General features: G+C 47.7%; 1 protein-coding gene across 2 annotated transcripts in view; it reads right to left on the bottom strand.

Annotated features, from left to right (window-relative positions):
- The window catches only part of RRP36 (ribosomal RNA processing 36), a 74,089-nt gene that overhangs the window by 44,069 nt on the left and 10,719 nt on the right, over positions 1-19,301 (bottom strand). For both annotated transcript variants that reach the window (XM_029592788.1, XM_029592787.1), the window contains exon 3: positions 8,217-8,355. In XM_029592788.1, coding sequence (XP_029448648.1) covers positions 8,217-8,355 — 139 coding nt within the window. The remainder of the gene's footprint in view (positions 1-8,216; positions 8,356-19,301) is intronic.

The following is a 19,301-nucleotide window of genomic DNA, read 5'->3' as shown; positions in this document are numbered from 1 at the left end:
CCAATGAATCCGCATTCCCTTCGTTGTCTGTGGTGTCTGGGTCCCTGTCAGGGATACCCTTGGAGAGGTGAGGCATGTCCCGAGCCACTCTGACAGGGCCGGGAGGGTGAGGCCTTCCCAGCTGGTGCTTGGCCTGGGCAGGGACAGTAGCTGACTATGCCTGAACAAAGGCTCGCTCAAGGAGTCTCAGAGTGCAAGGTTAAGAATGCTGTGAGGCATCGGTCGATAAAAGGAACTCTATAACCAATTCATAAAGTCTCTGTTTCCACCACAAAGTGTTCTATTACACTTCATGCGATGGCACTTTTCAACGGCAGGATTCTGTATCTCTTAGATATCCTTTGGGAACAAACACTATCGTCATTTGTAGACAAAAATGTTTGTTTTTTTTACATTCTTAACCTTGCACTCCGAGACTTCTTGAGTGGATATCCCCAGGGAATATACATTGTATTTGAGTAGATACTCAAAGACATTATTCAATGTCAAAGAGCCCAACTTTGGCCAGAGTCGGGAATATTGAATAAAATTTCCAAGGCATCGGTCCAGTTTTTGTTTTTTCCATTTCCGTGGCTTTCCTGGACCGGTTACTGTCTTGTTTTGTGGACCTTGAAAGAATTCCAACCAATAAAAGTTCTGAGAGTCCAGCCCTCCCTGGGCCTCTTCACAGTGCTGACATAGGAAGGATTCCAGATCAGACTGTGCAGCCCTAATATGGCAGGCAGCACAAAGGGAGTGTCGCTTGAGCTTCTTTGCTGCTGGGGCCATAATACTCTGTATTTTGTATGTTCAGCCGGCTAGTGCCTCTCGAGCATGTACAGACTCGCCCGAGCGCACGTAAATCTAAGCAGCTGGTTGAACGTGTAATTATGCGTGTGGTCATGCACATGGTTATGCTCGCGTTAGGCGCTCAAAGCGCCAGCCCGCACCACTCGTACCGATGGGGGAAAATGGTGCCACACCAAACTGCGCGCAAGATGGCGCCACTGCAGCCAGCCAAGTGGAGTGACCACCTAGCCTGAAGTGGGGTTTAGCCCTAACGGGATCGGGAACAACACTGGTATGGTGCGCCGAGCAAGGAGACCAGAGGAAAGACTTACAGAGGCCCTTCCACATCTCTGGATAGGAGAAGTTCATCACTACTTACCTGGGCTCCTTGCTTACTGGCTGAGTACAGAGACAATCTCCGGCTGCGAGTGGAGAGGACTTTGGCCATCACCACTGCGCTCGTCTTCCTGCACCCGCTGCCTTTCAGCTGCTTCAGCAGCAAAGTCCATGCCATGAACCGGCTACCGGACCAAGGCACACCTCTGAGGGATCTCGGAAATCACCTCAGGAATTCTCAACGTGGGGAGGGACTTTTAGGTATCACCGCAGGAGAGCAGGGCTCAATCTTTGTCTGATTTCAGGTAGAAATTTAAAGGCAAACCTTTTCTCTTCTAAAGTGTACTGTGTTCCCGATAGGGAAAACACAATCCACATCTGCTAGGGAGATGGAGAGATACTGAGGAGCTGAGGTCACTGCAGGGGGTATCTAGGGTGATGTCAGCTTTGAAACCTGACTCAGTCTCCATCTGCTAGGAGGGGAGCACATAATCCATTGGTCCTGAGCCCATCTGGCTACACGCTAGAAAATTAGAATTTAAGCACACGGATTACTTATGTGGAGTGTGTCGATAAGGACAAGGGAGGGGAGGAGATAGGACAGATAGGGTAAAGAAATGGGGAAGGATGCCTGGAGGTAGGTCTAGCTATGAAAACAAATACCCTGCCTACCTGGAAAAGCAAATTTGCTTACTGTAAACAGTGCTCTTCCTAACCAACAGAATGAATTAGCCATGACACGTGGGGTGATGTCATTGGACTGTGCTGAATGGACCTCTCTCTCTCTTAGCTTATACAGCTTTTATTGTAGTGAGCACATGCAGGAGGCGCAGTCTCCTGAACCCTTCAGTTGATTTTAGAGTTAACTTTAGTTAAGTAATCAACTCTCCAGAGAGGCAGGGGGTATTTAGTATAGCTAACTCTTCCTTCCTATTTGTACCCCAGATCAGTCCAGACAAGTGGGTTTTGCATCCCTACCAGCAGATGGAGGCAGAGAACAAAATTTTTGAGGCACTGCTACATAACTGAGAGCGCCACCTGCAGTCCCTCAGTCTCCAGCAGATGGCAGAGGTGCTAAACCTGCAGTCCCTCAGTATTTCTCAGTCTCCAGCAGATGGCAGAGGTGCTAAACCTGCAGTCCCTCAGTATTTCTCAGTCTCCAGCAGATGGTAGAGGTGCCACCTGCAGTCCCTCAGTATTTCTCAGTCTCCAGCCGATGGCAGAGGTGCTAAACCTGCAGTCCCTCAGTATTTCTCAGTCTCCAGCAGATGGCAGAGGTGCTAAACCTGCAGTCCCTCAGTATTTCTCAGTCTCCAGCAGATGGTAGAGGTGCCACCTGCAGTTCCTCAGTATTTCTCAGTCTCCAGCAGATGGTAGAGGTGCTAAACCTGCAGTCCCTCAGTATTTCTCAGTCTCCAGCAGATGGTAGAGGTGCCACCTGCAGTCCCTCAGTATTTCTCAGTCTCCAGCAGATGGTAGAGGTGCTAAACCTGCAGTCCCTCAGTATTTCTCAGTCTCCAGCAGATGGTAGAGGTGCCACCTGCAGTCCCTCAGTATTTCTCAGTCTCCAGCAGATGGTAGAGGTGCCACCTGCAGTCCCTCAGTATTTCTCAGTCTCCAGCAGATGGTAGAGGTGCTAAACCTGCAGTCTGAGTAGTTAATTAAAAACAAAACAAAAAAAAAACCAAAGAGAAAGATTTTGTCCAGAGACAGAAACAGTCTGCAGTACTCCCTGAGGTGTTAGGTCCTTCATGGACCATCCCTCACGTGGAGTCGGGTGAGATGGGGCTTGGTAATCCCTGGACTGGCTCTGCCCGCATCATCCCGGAGGCCTGATAGCCAGGGGTCCTGGCTCTCATTACCTTGAAGGACTTCACTTCCACACCAAAGGCCAACAGCAGGAATGTATACCCTTTCTTTTTGGGGTAGATTTCTAGTGCTGTGGCTCCTTTTAAAAAAAAACAAACCACAAACTGGCAAAGGGATGGTATCAGTGGCCGATTGGGTAGAGCTGCTGCACGGCAGTGATCGCAGTGAGGAGAAGTTTGAGTGCCTGACGATGCTGGGAGATTCGGGGCTGGTTGGAGGTGGTGCTCAGGGTCGCTACAGGAGTTTTTGTAGTGCCCGGCTCAAGTACGAGTGCCCATGCGATAGGCTCGATAGCACCGGCTTCTCAGCATAGGACGGCTGCGCTTTGCAGTGCCTGAGCCTCGGGGAGTGAGGGAGCCTCCGCAGAGGCTGCAGGGTCACTCACTCGGCAGGGCCGCTGGCGGATGCTCCCATGGGGGGGGAAGACGACGCAGCAGCCTTTACCAAGGCAAGGCAGGCAGACATCGTCTGCAGAGTCCAGGGATTCCCCCTCCTTCGCTTTCCCTGATGATGCAGTCATTGGGGGAGGATTTTGAGTGTGTGTCGGGGGGGGGGGGGGGGGATCCAGAAGAGAAGCCAGATGAGGATCTGAAGGATTTTGTACTGCTTCTCCACAAGGCCTATTTGGCCTGGCGGGGAGCAACTTGGAAGCGGCCACTGAGGGGGAAGCCACATTGTCCCTCGAAGAGGTCCAAGTTGGCCCCAGCTGGGGGTTCAAGGACCTCATTTTGTTGCCTGGGGCTGGTGCATCCCTCGTGAGGGGGGGGGGGGGGATGCTGAGGATTCACAGGATTCGGACAATCCGCTAGTGGCAGGGGATGACCCGGGAGTGGACTTTCAGCGGGCGATCCAGTCAGCAACCCAGGGGTGAGTAAAGATGTGGGTGAAGCAGACGAGGTACCGGTTACGGAAGGAGATGACCAGAAGGTCGTCTGGTTGTTCTGGAAGGAAGAGTTGAGACCTTTCATCCCACTCATCTTGGAAGAGCTGGGGATCAATGTCACCCTGGAGGATTCTGATAATGAAGGTGTGGATCTGGTTCTGGATGGCCTAGGGGATCCGAAGATTTTTCCATTGCCCAAGGTGGTGAAGAAGCTAATAAACCAGGAGTGGGATACTCCGGAGGCCAGCTTGAAGGTCAGTTGTACCCACTGACGGAGGAGACCTTAGAGCTCTTGCAGCTGCCTAAGGTAGATGCAGCAGTTTCGGCTGTCACTAAGACAACTATCCCAATGGCGAGTTCTGCTGTGCTAAAGGATGTTTGAGACTGCAAGCTGGAAATTCAGTTTGAAAAGGATGTTTGAAGTTTCAGCCTCGAGTCTCCAGGTGGCAATCGGTGGTAGCCTGATGCAGAGGGCGTGTTTGCGTTGGGTGCAGAAGATTCAGGAAAATGAGCCACTCTCAGTGGACTCCAAACCAGCAGCCTAGTTGGAGGCTGGGGTGGCCTATGTGGTGGATGCCTTACATGACTTGGTCCGGACATCACCCAAGAATACGTTCTCAGCGGTAGTAGCACAGACTCCTGTGGTTACGAAATTGGTCAGCAGATGTGTAACCTTCCTTTCAAGGGAAAGCTGTTGTTCAGAGAGGACCTGAAGCAGTTGATAAAACATCTGGGGGAGTCCAAAGGGAATAAGCTGCCAGAGGATAAGGAAAGTGTCAAAAAGACCTTTCCTCCATGGTCCCGTTTTCTGGATACGAGGTGTTTTCGGTCTGGAAGGAGTGCCGTGGTATTGGGGCAGAAGCACACCTATGGAAGACAGCAATCCTTTCAGGGGTCATGCAGGACTTCCATGGATACTTCCAGTCTGGGGACCGGAGGAGGGAAGACCCCCACAAAGAAGTCGGCTGGTCCACTCTTCGGTGGAAGCGGTAGGAGGAACATAAGAACATAAATTGCCATACTGGGTCAGACCAAGGGTCCATCAAGCCCAGCATCCTGTTTCCAACAGAGGCCAAAACCAGGCCACAAGGACCTGGCAATTGTTTATTTTATTTAAAAGTTTTTATATACCGCAAAATAGGACAGGATCTGACCATCTAAGTGTCTTACAGTAAGACATTCACAGTTAGAAGACAAACCAAGCTATCAAAATTAAATCACATTTACAGTAAAACATTAGTAAAACAATTTCTGCTGCTAGTACACGGTAAATAGTTATTGAATATTGTAAGCAATGCTATAATTACCCAAACACTAAGAAGATCCCATGCTACTGATGCAATTAATAGCAGTGGCTATTCCCTAAGTAAACTTGATTAATAGAAAGAGGCTGTGAACGGGACACACAAATTCTAATGGTTAACCATCTCTTATGACAGAGCACCCACTGATCCTGAGTGATGTTGACTCACTCCCTGTAAAATCGAGCTAGACAACCCCCTATAAAAGGAATGATGGACTGGGCCGGCCTTGCCTCATTGGGAGGATTTCGCCCCTGTAGTCCCACCTCTTGTGGAAGCTCTGAAGGGCCTATGACCGCCACGAAAGGACTGCCCCCAGGCCTGACCTGGAACAGAAAATTGCTTCTGTGAAGCTGGGGCTCCTCTCGAATGACGAGATCTTCTGCCTTCCTGAAAATGCGAGCTGGACAGAAAGGACTGCTTACTCTTAGGCCTGTCCTCCAGCAACTTGTGCACCTTATTGTCACCCAATTGCTTGATCAATTGCTTCAGGTCATCCCCAAAAAAATATGACCTTTGAAAGGCACCGAACCCAATTGGGACTTGGACAACACATCCGCCGACCAGTTACGCAGCCACAATAACCGCCTGGCAGACACAGTGTAGGCCATAATATGAGACAAAGTCCTCACCAAATCATTCAAAGTGTCCGCTATGTACGTGACAGACACCTCCATGTTTTCCGCCCTACTCTCTTCATCATCCGACTTCACCTGTCCATCCTGAAGCTGCTATACCTAGCACAAACAGGCCCATTGCATGAAGAAGGAACAAATGGCTGCCTGCAGACTCAGAGCGGACACCTCAAAGATCCTTTCGAGATGGATCTCCAGCTTACAATCCTGAACATCCTTCAATGCTGCGGTGCCAGCCACATGAATAGTCGTCTTCTTAGTGACTGCCAACACTGCCGTGTCCACTTTTGGAATAGAAAAATGTTCCAAGGTCTGTTCAGGCAAGGGTTAAAGCTTCGACATCGCCCTTCCACCTCTCAAGCCGGCATCGGGAGTACTCCATTCCCGATCCACCATCTTTTTCACAGACATAAGGGAATGCTGACGCGGGACCACGAAGACCATCCAGGACCGGATCTGCCCCCATCTATGTCAGAGACTTCCTGAGGTATCTTTAGCCCCAGCTCCCCAAGGACCCGAGGAATCAGAGGACATAATTTTTCCCTCTGGAACAAAAGGAGAATCTTGGGGTCGCCCCCCTCAGACACCGGAACAACCTCCACATCGTCCTCTGGAGCACAGTTGACCACATCAGCACCCTGATCCTCCGATGCTGCCCTCAAATCCCTTGGGGGCCTCCAGGGACCCAACAGAGTCATCGGTATTGTCGTCCGCCTGAGCTGGGCCCAACAGACGCTGCATCCCAGAAGGCATGCTCCCCCTGGGACCGACTAGGCCCAGCCGCCAACTCATGAGCCCCCGGGGACAAAACTGGCCCTGCCTGCTGGTACCCTAGACCCTCCTGCTGCGCTAAATACACACTGTGGAGGAGCAGAATAAACTCTGGGGTAAAAGTGGGATGCCGACAGCAAAGGTGACACCCGAGCCCTGAGGCTCCCTGAAGTCAGCAGTCCCAGAAGCACTGCCTCCCCTGTGCCTCCCTCCCCCTCCACTGGGCCTACGTGGACCAGGGAAAGTCTCAGGGGAAAATCCTCCTCCCCCTCTGCTGGCAAAACTGCCAGGGAACCTAAAATGGCCGCCATTCCCGCGGCGGAGCCCAAGGGCCTGACGCAGCTTGAGCTTTCCCCAGAAGGAATCCTAATCGTGGCCGAGCCGGCACTGTTCCTTCTGCGTTTTGCAGAGACCGGAAGCTGTGATGGCCCTTCACCCCCCAAAAAGCGCACGCCGATCATAGCCAGAGGTGGTTTAAACACCCAGCAGGCCGCTCCATGAACCATGACCACACAATGGAACAACGATCATCCCCCGCCGAGCACAAGCGCCACCGAGAACCGAGAGGATCAAAGAGCCCGTCCCTCGCAGTCAGCTGATCACACAGAGGGAGGAAAGCCGCCCTGCAGAGCCCTGAAAACCTTACCACTCAAGCTGCTTACCCTATTATTTTAATAAAAACTTTAAATAAATATTAAGGAGCTCCCCTCTCCTAAAGCTGAGGGGAGCTGTCCAGCTCAGCCAGAAACAAGGAGAGGGAGACACCCAAAGAACAGCTGACCAGATCCAACAAGCTGCCCAAACAGCCTCATGAAGGGGAGGAATCTGGACCACCAGATTTACACCCCATGGACCAAACTGGAGCAAGCATACAAAAAAAGTCACCAACCTCCAGCTCGTCCACCTCAACCAAACAGGGAAAGGTTCCCCCTGGGAACCCCACACCCCTGGGAGGCAGTCTCGCAAGGAAAAAAAAAGAGAGAAAAGGGCAGACTACAGAACTGCAGGTTAATGCACCCTCTGCCATCTGCTGGAGACAGAGAAATACTGAGGATCTGCAGGTGGCACTGGGGTTTATGAAGCAGTGTCAGTGAAGCTTTCTCTGTCTCCATGTGCTGGCAGGGATGCATAAACCCAGGCATCTGGACTGATCCGGGTACATACAGGGAACTCAAAGTTTTCCATGCACAGGAGGTGAGCCTCTTTCCATGGAAAGAACACTCTAGAAGGAAGGGTCATGGGATAAGAATAAAAGAAAACAGATTCAGGAATAATCTAAGGAAATATTTCTTTACAGAGATGTATGTAGCAAAGGATGGAACAACCTTCCTATGGAGGGGGTGGAGACAAGACCAGTATCTGAATTCAAGAAAGCATGGGATCTCCGAGGGAGTGGTAGGGATTATAGAGCCGAGTCGCTGGTGTGGATGGGTAGACAGATAAGACACAGTCTTTTTCTATCATCACGTTTCCATGAAGTCTTTCTACCTATGGAAAACCTGTTATCCTGAAAACAACTCAGCCTGTCAAGGTGCATAGGAAATAGGAATAAAGTAGTAGAACACACACACACACACGACTTCTGGCCACAGGGTTAAGCTGCAGAGCACGCAGGGATCCAGGGAAGCCATAGCTCGAGATATGTATGATTACCTGTTCTTGTTTAGTCGTGCTTTCTTCTTGGGGCCATCTCTAGCTCCAAGTTCTGCTCCATAAGCCACCTGATTATACAATTTCGTCCCCACTTTGTTCTGAAGCTGTAACAGTTCTTCAAATGACATTCCAGAGAGTTCTGTGAATGAACAAGTCACCATAACTATTCAGCAAAAGCACAGCCACTACACACAGGGGTGGCAGATGGGAGTTGCTTAAGTCTTCCCTCCATACACTGTGCTGAGATGTATGGATTAGAGATGTGAATCGTATCCTTGATCGTCTTAACGATCGATTTCGGTTGGGAGGGGGAGGGAATCGTATTGTCGCCGTTTGGGTGTTTAGAGTATCGTGAAAATCGTTAAAATCGTGAACCGGCACACTAAAACCCCCTAAAACCCACCCCCGACCCTTTAAATTAAATCCCCCACCCTCCCGAACCCCCCCCCAAATGCCTTAAATTACCTGGGGGTCCAGCGGGGGTCCGGAACGGCCTCCTGCAATTGAATCGTGTTGTCTTCAGCCGGCGCCATTCTGCGCCGCCATTTTGCAAAATGGCGGCGGCCATAGACCAACACGATTCGACTGCAGGAGGTCGTTCCGGACCCCCGCTGGACTTTTGGCAAGTCTTGTGGGGGTCAGGAGGGCCCCCCAAGCTGGCCAAAAGTCCCTTGGGGGTCCAGCGGGGGTCCGGGAGCGATCTCCTGCCGCGAATCGTTTTCCGTACGGAAAATGGCGCCGGCAGGAGATCGACTGCAGGAGGTCGTTCAGCGGGGTTCCGGACCCCGGCGCCGGCTGAAGACAACACGATTCAATTGCAGGAGGCCGTTCCGGACCGCCGCTGGACCCCCAGGTAATTTAAGGCATTTGGGGGGGTTCGGGAGGGTGGGGGATTTAATTTAAAGGGTCGGGGGTGGGTTTTAGTTTGCCGGTTTTCCTGCCCTCCCCCTTCCCCCGATTTACGATTTTTTGACGATAAATCGGGGGAATTGGTATTGTATTGTGGCCCTAACGATTTTTGACGATTTAAAATATATCGGACGATATTTTAAATCGTCAAAAAACGATTCACATCCCTAGTATGGATGCTGCAGGTTCGCTCTTGTGCTGAGTGCTGGCCATGCTTTGCACTCAGCACCTCCTGCTGCTATTATTCCTCTCTCTGGCTCTCACCACCACCTTGTCACACTGCTTTCCTGTCTTCAGAGGCTTAGCCATGACCATCCCGAGGTCTCTCTAGTACTTGGTGCACATCGGTATCTCATGCCAATCATGTTCTGCTCCCCTGGCTTCCTGCACCTCCAATGCACAACTCTAATCTATAACTCTCGAGCAGCTAACAGGACAAGATCTCCAATGGAAAGAGTATTTTAAAATCCAAACCAACAACATGTGGGTTGCCCTAGTCTCGCAAGATCCTCCTAGAATTTATTTTTTTAGAGTTATAAATCTTCATAATCAACTGTTTCAACTTACTTTGCATAAATTTTGAGTCATTTGCAAATCTGATCATCTCACTTGTTGTTTCCTTTTGCAGATCATTAATGAATGTTAAATAGCAAGGTTCCCTTACAAATCCTTGGGGCACTCCTCTATTCACCTCCCTGCATTGGGAAAAGTATCCATTCAGTCCTAGCCCATTTCCTATCTTCGAGTCAGTTACCAGTCCACAACAGGACACTGCCTCCTGTAATTTCTGAAACCCTACCTACACTGAATGCTTCACCCTTATTCACAGGTTTCTAATACAATGGGAAGGCACAACTTCCCTTTGATAAATCCATGCTGGCTCTTCCCCATTAAGCCATGTTTATCCGAATGCCTGTTAATTCCATTCTTAACCATAGCTTTCACCATTTTACAAAGAACCACTGGTCTGTAGTTTCCTGGCTCACACCTTTTTAAAAGCTGGCGTTACAATGGCAGATTAGAATGATAGATAATAAGTAACAGGTCTGCATTCATATTTTAATTCTTCTACAAATCTGGGGTGAATACCATCAAGTCCTGGTAATTTGCTATTTAGCGGCACCTTACAGTATTTTTTCTATTTCTTTTTCCTCATTTTATCAAAGTCTCTCTTTTGAAAGTTAAGTAAATCTACTGCTCTAGCATTTAATGTCCTTGCTTCCAATTATAGTCAAATGTGATTGCGTTATGATCACGATTGCCAAGTGGCCCCACCATCGTTACTCCTTGCACCAAATTCTACATTCCATTAAGGATTAGGCCCACAATAGTTCCCCGATTATAGTGGGGGGGGGGGGACGACAATAATTTGTCAGCAGTTCCAGAAACGGACAAATCAGAGGGAATTCAGATGCACTCTCTTTCACCAGCGGATGTCAGTTGCTGGTGCATATGAACTCTGGAGGTACATCCACCCACGAAACAGAAAATACACATTGTTCTCACACCCTTATCATATCTATACCAGAAATTATTTTATTTGGGGTGGCAAGACACTATTATCAGGAGTGGTCTTGGTGAACCATGTACCTGTGTCACCTGTTCTTTGCCGCAGCAGAAATGGGTAATGGACGATTCCCTGCTAAAGGATGAAAAGAACGTTATGCTTGCTAAGGAGAATAGCTACAGTTCATATTTAACGATTAGAATGAATCTGAGTGACTAAGCAAGTGCTGGAGAGAATGTGGGGGAATAGGATCCCATTTTTTTAATATGTGGTGGACTTGACCCTTGATCTCTGGAAGGAAGTTCTTGCATGGATTCAGGAGTGTTAAGCGCACTCTACGCTTATGGCCAGGGACACAAGAACACTTAGACTCAGTAGAAAGTATAATTTCTTTTTATTAATCAGTATAAGTATTCTCGGTAGATGCTGGGTAATGGATGCCCTTTGCCTGACAAACTGACCAGCATCTCACTGTATACAGGAAGTGACCCTTCTTTTATAGATAACATTCAATACTGGAGAAGGTTCTAGAGATTTGCATGATTGCCCAAAGGATCATTTACATAAGTTGTAATGTCAACTGCATGATAAGATCATCCCTAACTACCCCTGATTAGTTTCCCCAGGAGGTGAAGCCCATTTACCATGGCTTTCGAGATATCCTTTGTTCTGTTAAAATCTTACTGGTCAAGATAATTAACACGTCTGTAGCTGTGTTGATACAAACTCCTGAGAATAGTGCCTGAAGCTCCCCATTGGTTTCTTCTTTGTGACCCTATGAATAGGCCTCACCTTTCTGGTGCCAGCTTGTTTGCCTTTATAGATATCCAGGGACATTCTGTAAGTCACTCAGTCCATTCAGCCCAGGCAGGCTAAAGAAAAGCAGAGGCTTCTGGGGATTTCCTTCTCCATGTTGGTTTTCTGTTCAGGCATACTTCTCAGGAGGCAACAGAAATACAAATGCCATTTGATCCAGGAATAATTCTACTGGGTCTTCCATTACAGAGTATTACTACTTCTCTTTTTCGGAGGGGGGAAGGGGGCCATCCCTTTAGTGAAAATTGGTTCTTATCTTAATTTTTGTTCCTGGAATACCACAGATAAGTCCAGACAAGTGGGTTTTGCATCCCTACCAGCAGATGGAGGCGGAGAATAGAAACTTTTCAGGCACTGCTACATAACTGAGAGTGCCACCTGCAGTCCCTCAGTATTGACCTGTACCCAAGACTACCTTCCCTAAACTCCAAGGATTTCTCCCTCTAGAGTTAGATGAGGAATAAGTTTGAATCCCCAACAAAACTTAATCCTCAAGTTAGTGCAATGAAAAAACTTCCAATCTTAAAACAGCTTAAAACTATGTACAATCTTGCTCAATTTCTGCATCACCCGCAGCATCCAGAAGTGGGAAAAGTCTTTCATAAGGGGATGGGAGTCTGGACTGATTCATCCTATTCCAAGAACAAAAATTAGCAGGAAAGAACCAATTTTCCTTTCCTGTTCATACCTCAGATCAGTCCAGACAAGTAGGTTCTACTCAAGCCCCTCTACACTAGGTGGGAACCAAAAGACCCACACGCACAACACTTTCACCAAACGTGGCCTCTTCCAGGGCCCTAACATCCAAATGGTAACCTTTAGTAAAAGTGTGCAAAGAGGACCAAGTCGCTGCTCGACAAATCTCCTGCAGAGAAACCCCTTGACGCTCCGCCCAGGAGGCTGCCTTGCACCTGCATAACTTCTAGGACCAAGCAAACCTTACAGATTCAGGCCAAAACAATCGCCTCCTTCTACCATCTTGCAATTGTGCTCTTAGCAACTTTGCAACCCTTCTTTGGTCCACTGAAAAGATCATCCAATCTCCAAAAGTCATTTATCACCTTGAGATACCACAATAGGAACAGACATATGCAGTAAATCAGACATCAGGCATGGAAAGCCCGGCAATTGCACCGTCTGGCTAAGATGAAAGGTCGACACGACTTTGGGCAAAAAGGAAGGCACCGCACGCGAGACTGCCATCCAAAATCTGCAAAAAAGGATCCCTGCACGACAAGGCTTGTAGCTCCGAAATTCGCCTAGCCTAACAAATCACCATGAGGAACCCAGTTTTCAGGGTAAGGTCCTTGAAAGATGCTCTTCTTAATGGTTCAAAAGGGAGGTCCACACAATACTTGAAGAACCAGATTAAGAATCCAAGACAGACAAATTCTACGAACCGGAGGATGCAAGTGCTTTGCTCCTTTAAGAAAATGTACTATGTCTGGATGTGACGCTAGCTGCCATCCTTGAAGTCTCCTTTGGCAACAGCCAAGGCTGCTACCTGGACTTGGAGAGAATTATAGGCTAAACCCTTTCACAAACCATCTTGCAAAAAAGACCAAGACTTGGGCAATGTTCGCCTGCAAAGGATCAGCATCATGAACTCCACACCAGGACTCAAACACTCTTCAGACTCAGATATACACCCAAGTAGTAGAAGACCTTCTAGCCTGAAGTAGAGTAGTAATAACTGGCTCTGAATACCCCTTCAAGCAGAAGCGTCGCCTCTCAAAAGCCAGGCTGCTAGACAGAAGTGATCCACCTGCTTCGAAAAGATGGGCCTTTGGTGCAGCAATCCCCTAAGGTGGCTTAACTGGATGCGGGTCATTCACCACCAGCTGGACCAGATTCGCAAACCACAGACGGCACAGCTATTCCAGTGCCACCAGGATCACTCTTCCTGGATGCTACCTGAAGCGCCGTAACACTCGACCTACGAGCGGTCATGAGGGAAATACATAGAGCAGAAGTCTCACTGGCCACGGCTGAACCAGAGCGTCAATACCTTCAGAGCCAAATTCCCTCCGGTGGCTGAAAAATCTGATCGCCTTGGCATTCTTCTGCATTGCCATGAGATCGAACTGGGGCTCGCCTCACCTGCACCAAATGAGGGCAAACGCCTCCGCTGACAGCTCTCATTCTCCAAGGTCCAGCTGTTGCCTGCTGAGATAATCCGCCTGCACGTTGTCCAGACCTGCCATGTGCCAAGCTGCTAATACTGCTAGATGGCGCTCCACCCAGATAAAGAGATCCTGAACCTCCTGAGCTACTAAATGACTCTTCATTTCACTCTGCCGACTGATATAGGCCATTGTCGCTGCACTGTCCAAGAATACGCACACTGCATGCCCTTGAATCCAAGGAAGAAAGAAAAGCAAACACCTTGTGTACCACTCTTGTTTCCAGATGGTTTATTGACCAGGACACCTCCACCGCCTGCCTTTGGGCCATTGAAAGCTGACATACTGCTCCCCAACCACTAAGACTGGCATCTGTGTTCACAACCACCCAGTCCGAAACCTCTAGATCCATTCCATTCTCCTGACTGGGAAATGACAGCTACCATGAGAGACTGGATCTGGATTGCTCCTGGAGCGGCAACGGTAGCTGAAACTCTTCCAACAACGGATTCCAACGGGACAAGGAGCACGTTCTGAAGAAGTTGCATGTAAGAAAAGGCTTATGGAACCAATTCCAGGGTAGAGAACATGGAACCTAGCACTTGTAAATAATCCAGACTTTGAGGACAAACAGATCCAGCAGCTGAACCACTTGTGACTGCAACTTGACCACCCTCTCTGGAGAAAGAAACACCTTGCCTAACTGGGTGTTGAATCATGCTCTCAGATATTCTAGTGACAGACTGCTCCAGCTAGCTCTTCACCAGGTTTGTCACGCAGCCTAGGGACCTTAAGATGCTTTGTAACCCATCGAATTGAACTGTGACATTATCTCTTTTGTTTTCTTTTGTTCCATGTAATGCTCTTAGGCAAGTTGAACTGTTTCACTGTAAACCGGTTTGATTTGCATCCAATGCAAGAAGATCGGTATATAAAAAACCAAAAATAAATAAATAAATAAATCTCTGACTTTGCCTGAATGAGCCAATTGTCCAGGTATCCCTTCCCTTCTGAGGGCTGCCACCGCCACCACCTTTGTGAACGTTCTTGGTGCTGTCACCAGCCCGAAGGGAAGCGCTCAAAATTGAAAACGTTTTCCTAGCACCGTGAAGCGTAGAAATACTTTGAAATCGTCAGCTCAGTGTGCTGCGGCAGTCAAAAAAGCAAACAGAATGTTAGGAATTATTTTATTTAACATTTTTTATATACCGATAGCCGCTTACACATCGTACCGGTTTACATAAAACAGAATGGAGGGCCACTAACAGGCATATCCTTTACAAGAAGCACAGAACAGTAAACAGATGAACATCTAAAGTAACTATGGTTAAGCATTTAAAAGGGTAAATAATAAATATATAAATCGGCAATTTACATAAAAAATTAGAGGTGCGTATTTAGCAGGGGGTTAAAGGGAGAGTCTTGTTATGGCAAACGATTTAAAAGGGAATAGAGTGAGAGGAGGGGTGGGGGGGGGGAATTAGGCAGAAGTTCTTAATACTTTGCACTGAAATTGAGCAGAAATCATAGAGTGAAGGCGGGGGGAGGACAAAAAGGAGGGGAAAGGACTAAGGTATAAGAACTGGAGGACGTAAACTTATGGGCATAAAACTGGAACAAGTCAGTCGGGGGCACTTAAATAGGAGCTGAGTGTGTACAGGTGTAGGTCTATTTAGGTAGACAATTATTAGGAAGGGAATGGTGAATAGAACGGAAAATGTCATAATGCCTCTGTATCGCTCCATGGTGAGACCGCACCTTGAATACTGTGTACAGTTCTGGTCACCGCGTCTCAAAAAAGATATAATTACGATGGAGAAGGTACAGAGAAGGGCAACCAAAATGATAAGGGGAATGGAACAGCTCCCCTATGAGGAAAGAGTAAAGAGGTTAGACTTTTCAGTTTGGAGAAGAGACGGCTGAGGGGGGATATGATAGAGGTGTTTAAAATCATGAGAGGTCTAGAACGGGTAAATGTGAATCGGTTATTTACTCTTTCGGATAATAGAAAGACTAGGGGGCACTCCATGAAGTTAGCATGGGGCACATATAAGACTATTAATCAAGTTTACTTAGGGAATAGCCACTGCTATTAATTGCATCAGTAGCATGGGATCTTCTTAGTGTTTGGGGAATTGCCAGGTTCTTTGGTCTGGTTTGGCCTCTGTTGGAAACAGGATGTTGGGCTTGATGCATCCTTAGTCTGACCAAGCATTGCAATTTCTTATGTTAAAAATAGCCTTGAATAGGAGAAAAAAAAAAAAAAGAACTCCGAAGCCGTCCCAGCCCCGAGACCTGCAATCAAGCCCCGCGTGCTTCTCTTTTTACCCCCGACACTGAGCCGACCACTGATCAAAAAGAAACCTGCACTACACTTTATTTTATTACAATAAAGCCTAATCGAAAGTGGAAAAAAATGAAATAGCTGCGCCACTTTGGTTCTTGCACCAGCTGCTCCATGAAGCAGTCATTTATTTCTTCAATAAAACCTTTCCTCCCTAGCACATTCTAATGTGACATTCACCCAGGCAATATTGGGGCAACTGGAAGCTCCCATTACTGTGCTGACCCAATTTTTGTTAGCATTTCATGGTCCATCTGTTCATTCTGCCAGGCTGATGGTGGGATACTCCCAGCACTACACACGTCCCCATCACACATGCAATTTCCACCCATAAAGACTCCACAGTGCATTTACTGTCCTGTGACTGTACCGTCCCTAAGATATAACATCACTCCCCTGCTAATCTGATCTACCCTATCACCGCCATACTGCACTATTGTTGCGTTCGTGGCTGCTCTTCGCCCTCGCTCCACCCTCTCTACCTCTGTGGCGACTCCCTCCGGGCCTGATGGACGGCTTGCTGCCGCGGCGTCCCCGGAACGGCTCGACACCGCGGATCCTGATGACGTAGGGCGCACGCGCGCTCCAAAGTATGTACCAGCAAGGGCGCGAACCTCAGGGACGTTCCCCTTTATTGACGTCATCCGCTTCCAACATTAAAGGTCTTCACTTGCGCTTACGATTTGAATTAGCAAGGACTCTGACAAGGATACGAATTCGTCCAAGCTACTCTGCCTCCTCGGATTTACCAGAGGTACTCGCTCCTCAGGGGCCTCGCTCTTTTCTTTACTTTCAGATTACAGATAGGAACCGGTACTCGCTCCTCGAGGGCCCATGTTCCTGGACACTCTGAAGATTCTCTACTGCCTGGAAGCTATCGCAGATACAGACATTCGTGAGTTACCATCGCTCTCTCAGAGCTTTCCCTGGAACCAGGTACTCGCTCCTCGAGGGCCTAACCCTTTCCAGCTACTGAGCCTCTTTAAGACCTTATGTGAGTTATCATCTAAGTACTGGTTATGAACACAGCATACCCTGTCTACTCACTATCTACAGTCTCTTTACAGCTCAGCAACCCTGGGATCGCAGTTTCGGTACCTGAGGGACTTCAGCCCTGCCGGGCATATCAGCTCACTACTGCCACCTCTGGTGGTTCTACTAACCTGTCTAATAAAGAACTATCTGTGTCTGTCTCCATATCCAAGCCTAGCCAGTGGTCCCTCTCAGGATATCCTCCTGGGGGCGCTGCCATCTGCCATTGGCCCAAGGATTCACCTATTTACATTCCTTTCCAGCTGAGTACCCTCTCTAGCACTCCGCTGGTACAGATTGCCAACTCAGCAGGCTGTATCATAACATCAGCATAGCAGATCCTAACAGATTGCTAACTCCTCCCCTCTGGAGGAGCAGATTTACATCAACTATACCCAAGGATATTAAAGCTTTGCAAGAATCTATCACACTGCTCTGCGTGGGACTGTTTCACGTTCTGATAATCTTTTTATTTGGAGAAGAGTAGGTAGGTCCTAGCCATCTGGCACAGGCTACAGAACATCCTGAAGCAGCCTGAGGATCTTCCACTATTTGAAGAATAGGATCACCTATTAGTTACATCATCTAAAACTAGACTAAAGAAAACATACAAGAACATAAAAAAAACCACTCTCAGATATTAGTCATGCAGAGGGCTCCTCTCCCATTACAGGGCAAGTACTACCCTCATCCCTGGTAAGACCTCACTAGGAATTTTGTGTACAACTCTGGAGACCGCACCTTCAAAAGGATATAAACAAGATGGAGTCTGTCTAGAAGGAGGCTAACATGGTCAGTGGTCTTTGTTCTAAAGAATATTGGGATAGACAAAGATCTAAAACACATATACCCCCAGAGGAAAGATGAAATAGGGGAGGTATGATAGATATTCAAATATCTCAAAGGTTTTCATGCTTTTTTCAATGGAAAGGAGGCTCTAGAGCAGTGGTTCTCAACCTTTCTAATGCCGTGACCCCGAAATACAGTTCCTCATGTTGCGGTGACCCCTCGCCCCGCCCTCGCCCCACGAGGGCGGGGCGAGGTGAGGGTGGGGCTTTGGTCATATGGGGGCGGGGTTATGGATGGGGTTGGATTTTAGTGCATACTTATTTATTATGACATTTATAAACAGAACCACCATTCCTCATAAAACAATAAAATTAAGAAACATAAAGCATCAGTTATAATATTAAAACCATACTAATAAAAGAATATTTTAAAATTACTGATAAATAGAATTTCTATTAATTAAAATCATATACATTTTTATAATTTCCCAAACACCAATAATATTTCAAAACAGAACATATATCAAATAACACACAATAATTAAAACTAATAAGGATTTTAAAAAGCCCCTGCTGTCCATACGTGGGAGCTCTTGATTTCCAGTCACCCTGATATTGTCGAGGATTAGGAGGTTATCCTCTCTCTCTCACACATACTCTCACATGTCCATTCTCTCTCACACATACACTGTCATAAATACACATTCATGCTCTTATACCCACCATAACCTCTCACTCTCACAGACACTGACACACTCTCAGGCTCTAAGACACTCTCCCCCCCCCCCCCCCCCCCCCACTCACACACACACACTCTTACTCCCCTGGATTTTCTCATACACACTCATGCTCTCACTCTTACTGGCTCCCTCACAACCTCAGAGCCTCTCAGATAAAACTCTATGCAGCAGAAATAATGCTGAATGTTGAGAATTGTGTTATGCAGACTAATCTGGAAAATGCACTAATTTCTACATGAGTCATAATGAATCAGTCCTCAGCTGCAGGCTTCAATTGATTATCCTGGCTCCCTTTATGTTTGCCAAATACAGTTCATGTGTAACAGCAATCCTAATTCTCCACCAGATCAAGCTGATTTCACATCCCACTTCATACTTTGTCACCTCCAGCTGAGTCAAACAATTAATCTAATTACTGCCACTGCTGCCACGTGGCTATTGGGGAGGCGCTGATTGCTACTACTGGCACTGAAGCCCATTCTGCTGCCTCCTCTGTGCAGGCCCCCTGGGTTTCCACTTCCTCCATGTTGATCTCGTACATTGTGAGATCCGCCATAGAGAAAGTGCTACTCTTGCACATTCCCAAAGATTACATGTGCCAATCAGTAAAAAGTAATTTATTTTTTTTTTACATCTGCTTCCCTTTCTAATTTTTTGCCATTTCCTTTTATATTGCCTTTTTTTCTATTTCTTTTCTCTCCACCTGTCTTCTTCCCTCAAACACACAGTCAGGTTCTCATTCTCACATGTATTTCTCTCTCACACACACATACACAGGCTCTCACTGGCACAAGCTGTCTGAGTCTCACACACAGGCTCTCTCACA

This window comes from Rhinatrema bivittatum, chromosome 3 (assembly GCF_901001135.1).
Source record: "Rhinatrema bivittatum chromosome 3, aRhiBiv1.1, whole genome shotgun sequence".
NCBI lineage: Eukaryota > Metazoa > Chordata > Amphibia > Gymnophiona > Rhinatrematidae > Rhinatrema > Rhinatrema bivittatum.
Note: the sequence above shows the minus strand (reverse complement) of the source record. Positions and strands in the feature narration are given on the sequence as shown.